This window comes from Sus scrofa, chromosome 18 (genome assembly GCF_054392235.1).
Source record: "Sus scrofa isolate SSC_HxYL_T2T_F1_AM1 chromosome 18, Sscrofa_HxYL_maternal_Yorkshire_Landrace_v2.0, whole genome shotgun sequence".
Classification (NCBI taxonomy): domain Eukaryota; kingdom Metazoa; phylum Chordata; class Mammalia; order Artiodactyla; family Suidae; genus Sus; species Sus scrofa.
In genome coordinates, this window is record NC_139400.1 from 53,104,824 (window position 1) to 53,124,584 (window position 19,761).

Genomic DNA, 19,761 nt, shown 5'->3' on the forward strand with positions numbered 1-19,761 from the left:
AAGTTTAAATATAGAACCTGACCACAGCCTATGCACAAGCCATTACTCCTTATCCTCCTGCTCAAACTCCTATGACCCCCCAAAAATAATCGCATGGCAACCCCCCGGAATCCCAAGGCAGTGCCTTCAGAGACCCTAGCAGCCTTCTCCTAAGTGAGTTCTCCCCATGGCCAGTCACTCAAGCAGGCATTGCTCCATTAGAATCTAATGTAAGCTCCAAGTGCAACTCCACTCGGAGAATGTTCATTTCACTCAAGGAAAGCGGTGGTCACTAGGGCCAGGCATGGAAGGACATTTCCTATAGCAGGAGGACCTTACTCACAAAACACCAGAGATGAGAGGATGGCCCCAGGTCTGGTTTGGACCAAGAATTACGTATTTTGGGGAGTAGGGCAGTGGTGGTGGATTGCATGGTCTTGGTGACGTTGGAAAATGCATTATGGAGAGAAGCTGCTTTGTTCCCTGAGGTTTCAGGGCCAGCGGTGCTGCTGCAGCCACAGCTATAGAACATGGAAGAATCTGAGGCTGAGACTGGAGGCTGTGAGAAGAATTTTTAAAGAGCAGGATAGAGTGATGTAGTCAAGCTTTCTTTCATGCATCTGGGCAGATCACGCACAGTATGATATTTAGCAAAGCTTCCACTGACCTTTTTTTTTTTTTTTAGTAAATTACTATGTATGTTAAAATATACATGTATCATAAGGAAAAAAAGATGGGAAGAGACAGTCTGAAGTTGTAGGAGGCATATGAATTTTCCAGCTGATAGTCCTATGTACCAATACTGAATCTGTAACTTCCTAGCTTTGTGGCCTTCAGCAAATTATTTAAACTCTTAAGACTCTTAAGCTTTAACTTATTATGTTAAATGAAGGTAAGAACATTTACCTCATAAGATCATTACAATGATGAGGGAATAATGTAAACAAAACTTCTAGCATCATGCCTGACAGATAGTAGAGTAGAAACCTATAAATGGAAGGGAGTGAATTTTATTCTTACTAGTTCACAATCTCAGTGTCTCACAGTTTGGTCTAAATTTGTATAAAATGGGCTCTTCAGATATTCCAAACTCAGTTTCCAGAGAATCATGGAGACTGTGAGTTGGAAAGAAATTTAGGAGCCATATAACCCAACATGGATGTCATCCTAAAGGATAAATGAATGTCCTTTCCTGAAACATCTTCCTGGCACCCAAGCTCTCTCTGGGTCCCCAAACCAGCCCTTATTTATATGGTCAGAAAGACAGGATTCTGGAGAGGGAGGACCATGGGCGTGCTCTGAAGAATGCCAAAGGAGAGTCACAAATGCATGACTTCTCTGTGGAAGGTAAAAGAAATCCAGTCATTTGGGAAAGGCTATTGCTGTTTTAAAAAGCTATTAAATACAGTGATTGACACAGTAGAAGGGGTTACAAATAAACAATAAATCATGCAATTATTACTGTTTGAATTTTGGCAAGATAATAAAAAGAGCAGGGGTATAATCAGGAAATAATAGAAAAGATCTGCAAGGCACCCCTGCAATTAGTGATAAACAGAACTTGGCTCCGAGTTGAAGCCCCAATATGGCTCTCATTAAAGAGCCTTGGGACCTGTTCCTGGGGCAGACCTCTGCTAGCTTGGGGAGAAGTGAGGTAACCAAAATGTCAGTGCACCCCCCCCATATTCAGATAATCTTTTACTATAGTATTATAACCACCTGGCCTGAAATGACTACCTTATGCCGAGGGAAGACCAATCCACGGTCTTCCGAAAGTCTAATTGAGATGTTTCCTGTTCTCAGCTTTTTGACTCTTTCCATTGTAATGCCATAAACACACACACACACACACACACACACACACACACACACACACACACACACACACACACACAGAGAGAGAGAGAGAGAGAGAGAGGCATTTTGCAATGGGTGCCTTCATTTCTTTTTTTCCTTCCCCCTTTCCTTTCACCTTCTTTTATTAATGGTACCTCTTAGAGAGATAAATGCTCCCACACAAGTGATACCACTTAAACAGATAAATAGTCCATACTGGAGAGACACAGAGAGCATGAGAGAAAACCCTGTCTTATTAGACTGGAAACAGACACACTATATTAATGCAAAAAAAAAAAAATCAGCATATGGTTCTAATAGGCTTTCTTAAAATGATTTATCAGCTGTGATTAAGCCCTCAACCAGCATGTCTATCTTCATAAATAAAGCAAGAGTGTACCTTGCTCTCAAATGTATCTGCAGTATCTTATTACCCAGCCCTGCGCAGGGCATTCTACTTACAACGCGGCTCTGGGGAGCCAAGTATTTGTGTGTAATCACAGAGTGTGTGCTCTAAAGAGACTGCCAAGATTTAGGACTCTTATCTCCGCGATAGTCTTACTAAAAATCCATTACAATGAAGGTTTATCCCCTCTCTCTGTGCCATGGAGCTCGGCACTGCTGAAATATGAACAGGTCATTAAAAGGATATGCCTGATTTTACAGCGAGCCCAGTGACACAGAATCACCAAACAGCTGTTGGGCAAGGCATCTGGCACAAAGAGCAGGTTACCTCTGCCAGGGGGGTGTGGAAAAGGGGGACCACTTTAAGAATCAGCATTGGCCTTTCTTCTTTTCCATGGAAAGGCAAGATGAATGCAAGTATTAGTCATTTTGGTCCAGACTTCATTCTCCGACTGGCTATGTCCAATGGTCTCAGCGGCACACATGAAAGGGGCTTCACCAACACCCTGGGCGGGGGATGAGGAAGTTGGGGCGGGACTTCTAAAAGCAGAGGAGGAACTGGGTGAAGGAGGGTGAGTGCAGGGAGCCATAACAGGACGCCGAGCCAACCATTTCATGCTCAGAGAGCACGGCTCTGCTGGAGTCGTGTTTACTCTTTGATTAAAAGCCAGTACATCCAGGAGGATGAGCTGAACAAGTCCCATGAAGCATCAAAGGAAAGTCTTTTAGTGGCTAACTTCCTTTCTAGCCATTCCTGACATACACACGCAGCCCCATGCAGAGTCTCCCTTCTAACGCCCACCTGTACCCGTACGCAATGATCAGAGGCACGGAGGATGTCCCCTGCTCTATGGGAGCATCTCGGGCTTTTCTCTACATGTCCCCTTGCAGTTTGAGACAGAAATGTGCGATTTCGGGTTCTTTAAAGGCAGCAAACCACTGCTACCCAATCGAGGCAAGTTTGCTGCGGCATTGTGAGAGTCTGTCAAGAGGCAGAAGATGTTGGGAAGGATAAAATGCAAACTCTCTGAAGAGGAAACAGTGCTTGGGCTATTCCATCCATGCTATTTTTTCTGTAAACTACACCAGTCCTTTGTATCAGGGGTAGCAGCACGGGTAGCTGTAGTCTGAGTGTTAGACTCCATCAGAAGAATGGCAGGAAGGAGCTCAAAGCAGCTCCTCTCTTGCGATCACCGGCTGCATCCCTGGGCCTGGCCAGCTGTCGGGCAATATGTGCTTCTGGTCACAAGGGGGTCCATGGGAGGGGGTGTGTGTTTGGATCTGGGTGAATCCATCACCGCTAATGGAAAATCACCCCTAGGTTCACACCCAGCTGCTGGGCACATGGGGCGTGTCGCCTTCGCTACCGGAGGGCAGCAGGTAGCTATACTTGAACATCAAATGTCTGTCAAGCTGGTGGTGAAGGGGACACTGTAGGCAGTGCTAGCAAAGGTCAGGAAGGCGAGGACTTATTCACAAAGCCTGATGGCCGCTTTGCCTAAAACCTGTACTCATGGCCGTGGGCATGACTCTGATGCAAATAAAGGGAAACATCTAGCAGAGACCTGGAACAAGGAGCTATTCCTCTCCTGCTGCTGGGCAGGGGAGAGACGCTTTTGCAGGCAGTGAGGTCACCGCTGTCTCACTGTCTCTGTAAAACTGCACTTGGGTTTCTGTTCCCAGGACCCTTTAAGGACATTTCTTTCGGTCACCATCAGAAAGAACATTCCAGGTGGGATACCGCAGTGATACGTGAATCTGATGCTGTCTACCTAGGACTTAGCTTTACTATCTATGCTCTGGATCTCAGTGTAATTGATCAAACATGTGTATGTTTATAACTCTACGGTAGTTACCAGTGAGAAGATGAAAAGTCACGCATGGCTTTTAGGGAGAGATGGGATGCAGTCTGGATTTCTTGCTCTCATTCTGAATTCAGACAACGCTCTGTGCTACTTCTCGATCCACGCCAGGGCTGTTGTGATTAGCCTAGGAAGTGCGGGAAGGCCACTTTCAGGAGGCCCACGGCACAGACACCTGACAGTGCACGTCATACTTTGACACAACTCACCACAAAAGGGACCGCCAGAACACTGGGCCATCTTGTTCCCTTCTGGCCATGTGGGGACCAACCCAATGGGGCTGGAAAGTGGGGCTCACGCCCGTTCTCCATTTGAGAACACTGCGGGTTCCGGGCTCGCCCCGGAAAAGACAGGGATGCCTGGACCAACTGTGCCAAAGAATCCAGCAATAGCCTCACGTTCACAAATCCTCCAGGTTTCCAAGCTCTCGGCGCATAAGTAATCGCACGGGGTGAAGGCAGGAAGGGGAAGACATCTTTGAGAGCGGCTGTGATTCAAATGCCTGGCAAGGCATCATCTGCAGTCAATCAACCCGACTAGCACACACAACAGGAACGCTTTTCTTCTTTGGGGACAGGACTGCTGACAGAGCCCAAATAAGCCCCCACCCAACCACAAAGCCACAGAGAAAGGTGGCGCCCGGCCCCGACTCAGGCAGGATTCAGTCAGCACTGTGATCAACTTTCAAAGTTTTCCGGTAACAGATGGTGCACTCAGCCCACAACTCAGATCCCAGGGATGCCTGCGGCTGCACCCACATGAAACCCCCAATGTGGGGTTTGCCCCACTTCACAAAGACTGGGGCCGCCCCCATGGTATCAGACAATAAGGGAGAGTTGCAGGTGGGACAATCCGTCCTTCTAGCTGCAACACTGTCCAATAAAACATTCACCTTCAGGTCAAAAGTCAAAATATCATCTACATACACAACAATCTGATGCTGCCAACACTGCTGAGTTTTATTGGGAAATATGTGCTCAGAGGGGATGCTGACCATAAAGCCCTTTGGCCATTCCATTTCACTCTCGAGTCCAAAATGAGAAACTGGCCCCATCATGTAGAAGAGGCACAGGTTCAAACAGGCTAAAAATAGCCTTTAATATCCCAGGAGGCAAAGAGCAAAGCGAAACCAGACGGTGTTCTGGAGAAGTCTGCAGCCCACATCCCATCCCACCTGAGATGCGAGGGTGATCGCAGAGCACCAGTGAGGAGCCCACAGGTGACACTGTGCCCGGAAAGGGTCTGAGCCCTTCTCCAATCCAATCAGCTTGTCAGCCTCTCCCGGTCAGCAGGACAGCCAGTTCTCCAAAGTGTAGGAATGCAGTATGGGTGGGGGGAGTCTGCCATGGCAGAAGCTTTCCTAGGCTTTGGCGTTTGGGTGGTATTTGGGTTAAGAACAAGGCAAGTGTCCCTCCAAGATCCTGGTGCTAAAATCAGTCACCGCACCCCAGGTTTGAGTCAATAGCCAACATACTGGAAATAAGGCCCGGAGGAATGCTTGGAATCCCAGTTCCTGCCCGCAGCCTTATCAATATGGAAATAACTTAACAACACACAAATGCTAAAGTGAGGTTCTCAGAGTAAATCACTCCCATACCTGCTCCCAACCATACTTAACATTCACCTGGATTTACGAGAAGATGGAAGCAGGGACTCTTGCAATTACTATTTTCCTTTTCTCTTTGCACCATGTCACTGTTTTTTTCTCACGGTGAGGGGCCCAGGTAAGCGAGTCTCAGCTGCAGATGCTCAGCGCCTCGAACATTTGGACCAATTTTCTAAATGCGAGTGTGGTTGTTTGCCCAGAACGGAAGCTTCATCTTTTAGTCATTTTGTTTTAAGCTGGCCCAGAAAATAGATCTGTTTTCCTGCTCTGCCTTCAGGAGCATTAATGTGGGGCCTCAAGGAGGACAGGACGTGCTCCTCTGCAGATGCCAAAGCCTCCTGCCCCAGGTACACGCTGCCCTGGCGGGTCCTGAATTACTCACAGCTGGAAATGGACGCCTTCGGAGAGTGTCCCGTCGCTGCTCAGATCCCGCTTGTTAATGCCTTGAAATCCCCGCCTGGCTTGCCTGCCTCGGGACAGGTAAGGAGTGCACAGAAGAATCACCCCTAAGAGAAAGTCTCCAGCTGGGAAAAGCTGCCCTTTCCTCAGCCCTTAAAGCTGAGCTTTGTAACTGGTTTAGCGAGGAGGGGCCTCCTGGCCAAATCATTCAATCAGGCTACTTTTTAGCTACAAGTAGGACCACCTGACGGGAAAGCGACCAAAGAAGCCATCCTCCCAACTCCAGTCTGGGTTGGCTACGGTGGCTGGGGAACTCCAGGGCACCACTGTGTTTTTAGCTATTGTTTGTTTCTCAGTTTTTTTTTTTTTTTTTTTTTTTAGGGCCACTCCCCATCCCACCCCCATCCCTGCTTTGGACCTTTCAGATGCATTCTATGCACAGAATATCCTAGAATCAAGACCATGTTTAACAGCTCCCAGTGCACCCCCCCTTTCTACCTATAATATCCCACGTGAACCCCTCTACCTTTTAACACTGACGATGTTTGGAAGATCATTCAACGTAACCACAAGTGAGAGGTAAACACATTCAAGAACAAATTTTTTTTTTTTTTTTTTTTTTTTTTTGGTCTTTTTAGGGCCACACCATCAGCGTATGGAAATTCCCACGCCAGAGGTCAAATCAGAGCTGTAGCTGTCGGCCTATACCTCAGCCACAGCAATGTCAGATCCGAGCCACGTCTGCGACCTACACCACAGCTCACGGCAACGCCGGATCCTTAACCCACTGAGCAAGGCCAGGGATTGAACGGGAGTTCTCATGGATATTAGTCAGGTTCATTACCGCTGAGCCACGATGGGAACTCTGAGAACAATTTTTTTTGTTTGTTTACATGTAAACATTCAGTTTATTTTTACGTAGTAAAATTAAAATTCTGCAATAATAGTACTTTCTTTAAAGTTGGGTTAACCCCTGCCCGGCTAGCTCGGTCGGTAGAGCATGAGACTCTTGAAGTTGGGTTAGTGGACAAAATATTTGCTTGGAATTCATGTCAATGACTCCCTAGGAAGTGATGATGGGCTGGACTTGAGGGGACAGAAACGGAAATAAAGAGATGACATGAGGACTCCATCCTGAGGACGTTGATGGGACGCAGTGAGTGGGGAGAAGAGAGGAGGGAGGCACAGCTCCTGTGGGGGAGGAACGATGCCTCCGACAGACCAGGGCAGGCCGCCTTGGCCGTGACTTTGTACAGGAAAGCCTTGAGCACAGTTGTGAGCAGGCTGTGCCAGAAACGGTAGCTCCAAGTACACTCAAATGAGAATGCTGGCAACAGCTGGAGATCAGAGCCTACTCTTCACGGTAAAGACTAGATGCACAGATAAAGGAACTCACTCTCGGAGTGGTGCTGATGGTTAAGCCATGAGAATGTCTGAGTTTGCTGAAGAGAAAGTGTAAACGGAAAATACCTGAGAGTGGATAGAGCCAAAGAGGAGGAGGCAGAAAGAGCACAGAGAGGCAGGAGAAGAGCCAGAACTTTGACCCCCACCACTGCTCCTCCTTAGTGAACGCCTATCAATTCCTTTTGTCTCTCTCAACAGCTTATTCTTCTGAATTTAAAATGGGGAACATAACATTGCCATCACTGCCTATAATTATTCCCTGTTAACTAAGAGACCAAAATCGAACTTTTTTTTTTTTTTTTTGCTTTTGCTTTTTAGGGCCACACCCACGGCATATGGAGGTTCCCAGGCTAGGGGTCTAATCGGAGCTTTGTAACTGGAGCTACAGCTGCCAGCCTATGCCAGAGCCACAGCAACATGGGATCCGAGCCACGTCTGCGACCTACACCACAGCTCACGGCAACACCGATCTTTAACTCATTAAGTGAGGCCAGTGATCGAACCTGCAACCTCATGGTTCCTAGTCGGATTTGTTTCCACTGTGCCATGACGGGAACTTCGCAAAATATCAGATGGGAGCCTGAATATGCCTCCTGATATATAAATGCTTTATTACCATATCCAATCACAACTGAACAGAAGAAAATACTGGTGGAAGAAAATACGATTTTATTCTGCAATGCTTCCAACACTCGTAGAGGTCCCCAAAATCAATGCCAAGTTTCCTCTAGCAATTTTCATGTTGTATCTTAAGCAGGACCCAATCCTCCGATCTCTTCTACTCCATAGCTTCAAATGGAAACATCAGTAATTCATAACTGAATACCTATCACAGCACAAAATGAATGCAAAACTTTCTAATTCAAACTTTAGCCTCTGAAACCTTGTAATCGGTTCTCCAAAAGACCTCAGGCAGAACAGATGCCCTGTGATAGCAAATATAAATTAAACCTATGACCGAAAAACTAAAACACTTCATAATGAACTCAGAGAATAATAAAACCTGCCACTCAGAGGCGAAGAGACATTCATCTGCCATTACAGCCACTACTATCGCCCCCCTTTAATTTGGCTCCTAAGACTGGCTGAAGGCAGGGCCATGATGCCAGATGGTTTAGCATTAGAAACTAAATCCTCAGCCTCACTAGATAGAAGTTTTTTCTTTAATGTGAACGTTAGGTTGTAAAGACTCATCTGCAAAGGTTAGGAATCAGCCAAATATAAAAACTGTCCAAGAGAGGAAATGAACAAACACCCGGCCCCTCCCCAGGTCAGTAATCCTCCAAGACTCAGGGCCCTCCCACCCTCAGCATCCACATCGAACGCACCTGATTTTGTGTGCTCCCTCTTTGCAAGGCCACAGACAATACACGGTGTGACTCTGCGGATACAATGACTTTCCATAAAACAAACAAATGAACAAAAAACAAGGAGTTCCCCTCATGGCAGAGCAGTAACAAACCCAGTGAGTATCCATGAGGATACAGGTTTGATCCTGGCCTCACTCACTGGGTCAAGGATCTGGCGTGGCTGTGGCTGTGGCTGTGGTGTAGGCCGGCAGCTGCAGCTCCAATTGGACCCCTAGCCTGGGAACTTTCAGAGGCCACAAATGCAGCCCTCAAAAGACCAAAAAAATAGACAACGCCATGAGTTTTGTTTTTTTTCTTTTGGACTCCACTTCAAAATTGAGTCTGAGTCTGAGATCACATCACGATTCACTGACGTATGTGGAAGTGGATACTGACTGTTGATAATCTCTTAAGATTGTCCTCATTAATCCTAAATCCCAGGGAACCAAAACTCATGAAATGGCTTCCAGTTTATCCACTGGTTTAGTCATTCCCCTGAGTGGGATGCAAAGACCAAGCCTACTTCGCTTCCAGCTTCAAATTCCACCTAAGCTGAGGGCATAATTTAAACCTATAAGGAGAAAGCTGAAAGGGCGTCACATTCGTAATGTACTGAAATGGGGAGGGGGGAGAATTCTTATGATATAAGGGTTCAGTTTTCCAGTTATCGGGGTGGGGGAAGAAATAGGTTGTCATCTTTCATAATGTTGCCAATGGGTGTTTCCTTTCAGTCACGCTGATTTTAAAAAGAAAAAAAAAAAAAAAAAAAAAAAAGCCAAACCAAACACATCAAACACTGTCTCATTGAGGAGGATTTAACAAACATGGCAATATTTGCAAAACCTGGATAAAACCAACTTTATATTTCATAATATTCTTTTTCTTTAGACTTCTGGGGCCGGGGGAGGGGTTGTATTACACAAATATCATAGAAGAAACATGTTAACATAACCGGAAACATGCAGCTGTTGCAAGTTTGCTCAACCTGGTATCTTTTATTTTCCACCCGGCACCACGCACACCTTCCCCTGAGAGCAGCCGTGCCCGCCAGTGGCTGACAGAGCAAGACCAGGGGACGACAGCAAAGCGCCCCCCTCGCTCCCCGAGTAACTGGTGGTGTCGGATAACACGATGTCCAGGTACAGAATTTAATCAGATTGCGCGGCTGACGTTTCTGAGTGGAGGCTGACCTGGCTGTGCCCTGTTCCAAGACTCCTGTAGAGCTGGGATCCAAGATCTTAAGAGTATAGCTTGTCCCTCGTTCCCATGTGTTAAACAGTCAACACCCTCTGGGAATAGAGTGCACTTTTCATCATTTGGGTAGGAATTCTAGAGCATGGAAATGTCCTAATTTGCTATTGCTGCATCAGCATAAAGAGTCAGATTTAGGCCCTAGGGGAGAATAACAACATTTAGCACTTATACACCACGCTTTTCATCTTCAGGGGCCTTCACCACGTTAGGCAGCAATGTTCTATTTCTCTTAGCAAGACAAAGGAGGTCATTTCTAGTCCTTTCCACTCCCCTTCTTACACAGACACTCGCACGCAGCTGCTAGCATAGGGTGAAGCTCTCTCCCGCCTCCGAGATATGCACTGTTGGATCTCTCTCTCTTATTTATTTATTTTTTTTAAGACATCAAATGTGAAATGTCAGGAGTTCCCATTGTGGCTCAGCAGTCACGAACCCGACTGGTATCCATGAGGACGTGGGTTCGATCCATGGTCTCATTCAGTGGGTTAAGGATCCTACACTGCCGTGAGCTGCAGTGTAGGTTGCAGAAGCGGCTCAGATCCTACCCTGCTGTGGCTGTGGTGCAGGGGGGCAGCTACAGCTCTGATTCGACCCCTAGCCTGGGAACATCCATATGCAGCTATAGGTGTGGTCCTAAAAAGACCAAAAAAAAAAAAAAAAAAAAAAAAAGAAAAGTCAATTTGCTTCCTTTAAAAATAAGTAAATAAATAAAACAACTTTTGGGTTTGTTTTTGTTTTCCTCTAACATGAAAGATGGAATCAGCACGCTGACTATCAGCTGCTGGAATCCATTCAGCATTACTGTGAGGGGTCCCGTATTTGACTTGGGTCTTCACGCCTCCTGGTCGGTCTTCTGCGTCGTCTCTGGCCACTGAGGAGAGCTGAAGGCTCTGTCTTGGAGGATCCCGGTGGGTTCCGCCTCGTTCCCTGCTCAGCCCTCTGCTCTACCTCACCTCCATCCACTCCTGGCCCCAGGTGAGCCCAAGGAGTCTCATACATTTAAACTCCCCCCGGCCCGAGTTTATATCGCCACACGAGTCCAAAATTACAGACCAAATATCCATCTGCCAATTCAACATCTCCGTAACAAGTCTGCAAATAAACTCCTCAATTTTCCCCTTGAACCTGCTTCTCCCATAAGCCATTCCACCCTTCCAATTGCTTAGGCCAAAAACCTGGATTCATGCTTAATTTACTCCCCAGATCTAATCCATCAGCAATTCCTATGGGCTCTATTCAAATCAGATACAGAATCTAAACACTCCCTCCAACCTGCTGTCCTTTTTTTTTTTTTTTTTGGCTTTTTAGGGCCGTACCTACAGCATACAGAAAATCCCAGGCTAGGGGTTGAATCGGAGCTGCAGCTGCCAACCACAGCCACAGCCACAGCCACAGCAGATCTGAGCCAAGTCTGCGACCTATACCACAGCTCACAGCAACACCAGATCCTTAACCCACTGAGCAAGACCAGGGATCGAACGCACATCCTCATGCGTTGGGTTTGTTACCTTGGGGCCACAACAGGAACTCCTGCTCTCATCTTTAATCTAGAGTCTTGTTGAATAAAAGTGGTGAGAGTGGGCATCCTTGTTTTGTTCCAGATTTTAGCGGGAAGGCTTTCAGCTTTTCTCCATTGAGTATTACATTGGCTGTGGGTTTGTCATAAATGGCTTTGATTATGATAAGGTACATTCCCTCTATACCCATTTTGGTAAGAGTTTGTATCATGAATGGATGTTGGACTTTGTCAAATGCTTTTTCTGCATCTATTGAGATGATCATGTGGTTTTTGACTTTTCTTTTGTTAATGTAGTGTATGATATGATTGAACTGCATATGTTGAACCATCCTTGTGAACCTGGGGTGAATCCCACTTGGTCGTGGTGAATGATCTTTTTTATATGTTGTTGGATTCAAGTGGCTAAAATTTTGCTGAAAATTTTTACAACTATATTCATCAAAGATATTGGCCTACAATTTTCTTTTTGGGTAGTATCTTTGTCTGGTTTTGGTATTAGGGTGATGGTGGCTTCATAGAACATCTTTGGGAGTGTTCTTTCTTCTTAAACCTTTTGGAAAAGTTTAAGGAGAATGGGTATAAGTTCTTCTTTGTATGTTTGGTAGAATTCACCTGTGAAGCCATCTGGTCCTGGACTTTTGTTGTAGGGAGTGTTCTTGTTACATATCCAATTTCATTTCTCACCCAGAGTCTTTGAATACCCTCCTACCTGGTCTCTCTTTGTTACTATCCTGCAACAGCTTACTTTCAACTCAGCAGCCTAGGCGATCCTTCCAATATAAGTCAGATCCCATCACACCTCTGCTGACAACTAGGGTTCCCCATCTCACTCAGAATAAAAGCCTTCCTGCATGTGCCCTCACATGCCCACTCTTTACATCACCACCTACCCTCCTCTCTGTGCCCCGCAGCCCACAGAGCACCCTCTGGCGTCAGGGCTCTGCACTTACTGCTCTCTCCACCCTGTTCCCCAGCACACACCTTCTCCTCCTTCAGGTCTCTGCTCCACTTATCACCTTCTGACATGTTACACATTTTATTGTTTTTACTTGCATACTGTTTGTCTTGCCCACAAGAAGTAATCGACCTGAAGGCAGAGTTTTGTTTTTGTTTTTTCAGTCAATTTTAGCCCATGCCTTGGACAGGCCCTGGCACATGGCTGGCTCTTGAAAATACTTACTGCATGAATAAATGATGAACAAAAGTGTTTCATGTTTCAGGACATATACTAGCCTGACTTCTAAGCCATAGGCAAGCTGACATTTGCGATGCTGCTAGTGAGGGGTTCTTTTCCAAGGGGGAAAAAAATCTCTCATTAAAGATTTTTGATGCTATGAGTTTATACTAAGGTGGAATATGGAGGCAATTATGGCATGTGTTGTCTGCCATATATGCTAAGGGTACAGACATTGGTTTTTTTGGTTTTTTTGTTTTTTGGTTTTTTTTTTTTTTTTGCCCTTTCCAGGGCTGTACCCACTGCACATGGAGGTTCCCAGGCTAGGGGTCTAATCGGAGCTGTAGCTGCCAGCCTACGCCACAGCCACAGCAACTTGGGATCCGAGCCATGTCTGCAACCTACGCCACAGCTCATGGCAACGCTGGATCCTTAACCCACGAGCAAGGCCAGGGATAAAACCCGAAACCTCTTGGTTCCTAGTCGGATTCATTAACCACTGCGCCACAACGGGAACTCCTGGGGCTTTTTTGATTGGTTATGACCTGCCTCTATACACACATTGGGATGCTTTTGGAAAAGGGTGTCAGGATTAGAGACAGTCTATAGAAGAGATTTTTTTCTCCCAACGGATAGCCGAACAGGATAAACAAGGATGAATTCTCTAATTGCTCTCTAATACAATTTTTTAGACTAAACTTCAGCTAGAAATTTAAAGGTGGAGGGAAGGACCAGCCCAGTCCTTCCTTCTAATGGGTTTTTGTATAAAATACTTGGAAAGTTCAAGCAAGAACCTTTTTAAACCAAATTCTCCAGGTAAACTAACCCATCTCCCACTTTACTAAAACTTGCTGAGGGAACTCATGCAAGTTTGCTCTTAAAAGACTCAGAGGAAAATAAATTAGAAGAGAATTGGAGCATAGAATTAAAATGAAATCCTTATCAAAATGTAGAGCAAAAGGGAAGAAGGAGAAGACAGAATTCAGTGATGACAAGGCATGTGCGGAACAAAGAATCTGTATTCCTCCTTTTCAAGCAGGGAACAAATAAAGGAAGTAGGAGCTGGTGGTGGCAGTGTGTCGGGGATGTTGGGAGTCGGAGAAATGCGGTCAAAGGGATGAGTAAAAGTCTGATGGCAGACCAAAGAGCACCTCCTACTCTTCATTCCCTACCTCCCCACCCCGCGGCTTTCAAGGAAATGCTAGAGCAGAAGCCACCAACACGGCCCCTCTGGCTGCTGGATGCGTCACCATGCATTAGACCTCAAGAAGGTGCCCTCTTGGGTCGCCATGGCCACCGAGGCTGGATATGGCCCCTCTGGTTTGAGTGAGGCAATGGAAGAGGATAGACCTCACTGGTCTGAATGCTGTCCATTTACTAGGAATGCTTCTAGTGCCTGCAAGTGAGGTTGGGGTGTGACCTGAAGGGCCCACCCCCAGACTACGGGGGAAGCTGGCTGCAGGATCCCCACACATACCCGTCACAAAGTCATCACATGGCTAAGAACAACACTTGAAAGAGAAAAATACAAATTTCTGTGACAACAACAATAGCCCTCCTCAATTCCGCTTGCCTGACTATTTTAATTTTTAACATCTAATTATTCATACTCTTTTCAACCCACAAGGGATCAAAAGCAACTCACAAAAAATGCATAGCATGAAAATGTGTTTTTTTTTTTTAAATTAAAAATCAGGACCAGAAGAAAGATAAACTAGAACTGAACGTCTAGTCTGTGGGGGAAGTAAAATGCTCATTAGAGTGTTCTAAAAAGTTCTCAGCATTGGCATCTCCTTGGCTTCGTGTTAGCCAAGCAGTCAAAGCGAAAAGAGAAACAGAACCAGTCACAGGCTTCTCATGTCCACGAGGAGAAAATATTTCAGTTCCTCAGGGGAAGAAAACTATTTCCTGGAATTTAGATCTGCAAGAATATCCTCCAATGGGGCTTCATGTAGGAGACCATGAGCACGATGCCAAGGAGAAGATCTGAAACTACGCCCATACCATGGGCTCCTAAAGCTGTTCTTGGAAAATGTCTTCAGGAAAATCAAGGGCATCCACGTCCACTAAAAGCATCCTATCAGAAATGAGGACGATAGGGTCCAAGGACATGCCTTTCTTGGAGTTCAGTTTAAGATGCCAAGCTTGAGTATCTTGAGGATTGAATGAACTTATTCTCTTGCTACATATGTCACATCTACCGGGAGAGCTAAATTTATGACTCGACCAGAGGAAACCTACTAGATCTTTTGGTTCCTCTCTCCTTTGCTATTTTTCCCAGTTTTTAAACATTTCTTTCTTTCTTTCCTTCCTTTTTTTATTTTATTGTGTGTGTGTGTGTGTGTGTGTGTGTGTGTGTGTGTGTGGCCATATCTGCTGCATGTGGAAGTTTCCCAGCCAGGGATCGAATCAGCGTCACAGCAGCGACTCAAGCCACTAGAGGGATGACACCAGCTCCTTAGCCCACGGTACCACGAGAGAATTTCTGAAAATCTAATGCTATTGCAATGAGATAGAGAATGTAGCATTGTTATTTAGGTAAAAATGTTAAGTGCTCAAAACAGTGTCTGGCAAATAAGTGCTACGTAAGGATCTGTTTTAAAAAAGAACAAAAGGCCCTTCGTGTCACTGGGCGAGAGGGATGGGGTGGGGCATCACCTGTGAATGACTACTTATAAATCAAATGAGTTGATTAAGATGTTATACCCCTCTTATAACCTTCACCTATTGTCAGGATTTTTCCTAAAGCCGCACAGACTGACTACAAGCCCTTGGCAATTTTGACGTGAGAATGTGACATGAAAAATCTGGTGGAGGGGATTATTATAATTTCACATGGAGGAAGATTCAAAGGTTTTGAAACACTTAGAGAAATATCAAAGCCTTTTAAAACTGCTGTTCCGGATGGGACAGCTGGAACTTCAGAATCCATTAGGCTGTAGCTGGTGCTTCCTTTCAACTGACTTTCACAGTTTAACTCTCTGTTCATGGAATGTATCTAAGTTGTACATTTAGTACATTATTGGGCGTTCTATAATGATCTATCAAAACAATTTTAAAAAACAAGAAAATCTTCAGTATCATTCCTATTTGTGACCCCATTTCCTTTCCTTAATCTGGCAAAGTGATTTTTTTTAATTGTTTAAAATTTTATTTTGTTTTCTTTTTATGTCTGTACCTGTGGCATAAGGAAGTTCCTAGGCCAAGTGTTGAACTGGAGGTGCAGCTACCAGTCTACACCACAGCCACAGCAGCACCAGATCCGAGCTTCATCTGCAACCTACACCATATCTTGGGGCCACACTAGATCCTTAACCCACTGAGCAAGGCCAGGGATGGAACCCGCATCCTCATAGACACTAGTCAGGTTCTTAACCCACTGAGCCACAACAGGAACTCCCTTTTATTTTTTTAATTTTTATTTATTTATTTATCCATTTATTTATTCTTTATTTATTTTCGTAGAGCTGCACCCTCAGCAAAGAGGTTCCTAGGCTAGGGGTCTAATTGGAGCTGTAGCTGCCAGCCACAGCCACAGCCACAGCAATGTGGGATCCAAGCCACATCTTTGACCTCAGCTTGGGGCAACGTCAGATCCTTTAACCCACTACGCAAGGCCAGGGATCGAACCTGCATCCTCATATGAGTCAGCTTCTTAATCCACTGAGCCACAATGGGAACCCAAAGTGAGTTTTAAATACCAGCACAACATTGCAATAAAAACTGACTACATTTTGGAGGGAGTCATAAAGTGGATTTTCTACATTTGAAAGGACAAGTAACCCACACTTTCAGTTAACCTATTTGTTTCAGCAACAACAGATGTTCAATAATACAACCAAGAAGGAACTGTGAACCTGGTGGAGAGATACCAGGTGGCTGTGGAAATCGGACGGTGACAACCTGGGCCAAAATCAGATGAAATCACCTGTCCTACGACTAGCATCATTCTATCGCTTGTCGTCTTACCACTTGACCCTTGTTTTCCACACTCACCACTCATGAAAGGCTTGCTATTATTTAGCAAAGTCAAACAACTAGTTTTGAATAGAAAAAAAAACTCTGGGAGTTTATCTGACTCAAGCTCAAGAATCAGGTAACTTTTGGGGCGGGGTGTTTGAATTTCATATTTCAGATATCTGCTTTTCTCATGATCTTCCTAGCTCAGGATTCTACCACAACCAAGAAGTCTTCAAAAAAAAAAAAAAAGAAGAAGAAGAAGAAGAAGACAACAAAGGCCATGTGCGGGCCGCATCAGCACAATGGCAGTGCCACCTTCCCGAGAGGACATTCCCATCAGGCGTTAGAGGAGGTGCCTGCGCAGGTGAACCTACCCGCTTGCTGCTCTCTTCCTCCTGAGCCTTCCTGAACTCGTGCTCCAGGGAGCAGTCCAGCTCACTGAACAGCCCCACTTCCTCGCAGTTCTTCAGGAATCTCGTTGGGGTCGGAGTCTGATCTGTAAGCAGAGACCAAGGGATCAGAAACAGGATCCTTCCCTCAATAGTCAGTGGCAAATCAGAGCTAAATTTACTAATCCCCTCCCCTCGCCTTGACTGCCGTGCCGACGGGCCCTCCTCCATCATCTTCCAGCCCTTGAAAGAAAACGAGACTATGGGAGAGAATGAAACCATGAATCCCAGAGGCTGAATATGACATGTAGAAAAGGGAAGGGAGGGCTTTGCCAAGCCTCCCTCTGGGCGACGTTAGGTGAGTTGGTCCCACCAACAGCCGTCCGGGGTCTGAATGGTTTTTCTATACTTTGCAACATGTGAAATAACTTTTGCGTGTGTGTGTGTGTGTGTGTGTGTGTGTGTGTGTGTGTGTGTGTGTGTGTGTGTGCTTTTAAGGGCTGCACCCACATCATATGGAACTTCCCAGGCTTGGGGTCGAATCAGAGCTGTAGCCGTCAGCCTACACCACAGCCACAGCAACGCCAGATCCAAGCCACATCTGCGACCTACACCACAGCTCAAGGCAACGCCGGATCATTAACCCTCTGAGAGAGGCCAGGGATTGAACCGGAGTCCTCATGGACACTAGTCAAATTCATTACCGCTGAGCCACAATGGGAAGTCCCTAAAATAACTTTTTTTAACTGGAAAATAAATGGATTAGCTAAAACAAGGCCAAAAAAATCTACAGAGTCGATGTGAAGGCTGATTTTAGACGGCTAAGAGGAAAAACAATTTTGTAAATTTTTATATCAAACAGAAAGAGAGAAACAAGCATTTGATTTCTTTTTCTTAATGGGGAATAAACACTTAGCAATTCTCTCTCTCATTTTGAGGTCACAGGAGGATGCTGCAAGGTTCCAAGTCAAACACATTCAGTTTCCATCCCTTGAAAATATAATTATTAATTTTATTTTCCTTTGCTATAGCCAAAAGAATGTTCTGAGAAGACTCTTTAAAAGGAATAGAATTTCTTTCATAGTCTTGATGGTCTGGAGAGCTAACTACTTAAAAAACTGGACGATGTGAAGCCACCATTTGTGGCTTAATATTTATGCAGCATTTGCAGTTTATAAAATAGTTTCACACACCTTCTCCAGAATCTAGATCTCATAAGATCCTGTAAGGTAAGTAGGGCACAATTACACCTTTGCGATAATTTTTTTTTTTTTTTTTTAGCTTTTTAGGGCTGCACTTGCAGCATATGGAGGTTCCCAGGCTAGGGGTCTAATTGGAGTTATAGCTGCCAGCCTACACCGCAGACACAATGCAAGCTCTGAGCCGCGTCTGTGACCTACACCACAGCTCATGGCAACACTAGATCCATAACCCACTGAGCAAGGTCCGGGGATCAAAGCCAAAACCTCATGGTTCCTAGTCGGACTTGTTTCCGCTGTGCCACGACAGGAACTCTGACCTTTGTAATCATTACAGACAGTCATCTTCCCTGGTAAAGGTGAACCTGAACAAAACTATAAACTGCTATTTCTCGGAAACAGAAGATGAAAGAACCAGAGAGGACCACTTTTGACTGGAGAAGTCTGGCCCTGCCAATTATTTTGCAAGTGAAGAAAACCAAACCCCAAATGAGGAAAGGTCTTGCTCAAGGTTTCCCAGGCAGATGCAGCAAGACCAGAATTATAATGCAGGGCTTGGTGCTACTTCCATTAAGTACATGCATTTTTCCCACCTGAGCCTATGGCAGACACTGCTAGCCAAACTCAGTCTCAAATCTCCTTCCGCCCAGTCCTCTAAGCCGTCACCACCAGTCAATTGAAAAGTGCTCTCAAGTTGAAATTAATTTGCAATGTCTGTATTCTCTTTATAATTTCCCATATGACAAGAAACCAGAATCCTATTTACCTTTTTTAAGTGCCGCACCCATGGCATGTGGAAGTTCCCAGGCTAGGGGGCAAATCAGAGCTACCGCTGCCAGCCCTACACCACAGCCACAGCCATGCAGGATCTAAGCCAAGTCTGTGACCTACAGCACAGCTCCTGGCAATGCCGAATCCTTAACCCACTGAGCAAGGCCAGGGATTGAACCCACATCCTCATGAACACTAGTCAGATTTGTTGCACCACAATGGGAACTCCCCCTACTTACTTTTCTAAGTCATGAGGAGAGCAGTAAATCCCAGTAAATTATCTACAGAGAGTCAAAGAATATTTTAACACTCACAAAGCTGAAAATGACTCGATATCTCCATTTAATCAGCCTTTCCAGGGCTGTCTGCTGATACCCCATGGGCAACGGGCTTTCCCTACCTGTTAAGCACTCAGATGGTTGACTTGGATTCCAGTGCCACAAAATACCCACCTGCATCTCCCCCATTCTTAGCCTGATCTCCAAGATACTGATCTCTCTTTGCAGTATATAGAAAGCCCACCACAGGCAATCATAAATTGGACATTGCAGATAGAATATATGCAGAAGATTGAGTTTTACTAAAGATGGTTTTATTAGAACATTAATTAATTTACTAAGATACACATATATGCCTATACACCCAATACATACCT

The 19,761-nt window shown here is 45.3% G+C and overlaps 1 protein-coding gene across 17 annotated transcripts in view; it reads right to left on the reverse strand.

Moving 5' to 3' along the window:
* CREB5 (cAMP responsive element binding protein 5) overlaps nt 1-19,761 on the reverse strand; it is a 424,373-nt gene that overhangs the window by 304,602 nt on the left and 100,010 nt on the right. For 15 of the 17 annotated variants that reach the window (XM_085005648.1, XM_085005645.1, XM_085005641.1 and 12 more), the window contains one exon: nt 17,122-17,243. In XM_085005648.1, coding sequence (XP_084861774.1) covers nt 17,122-17,243 — 122 coding nt within the window. Of the gene's footprint in view, nt 1-5,706; nt 6,230-17,121; nt 17,244-19,761 lie in introns of those variants that run through there. The other 2 variants (XM_085005649.1, XM_021078567.2) reach the window with 1 other exon arrangement.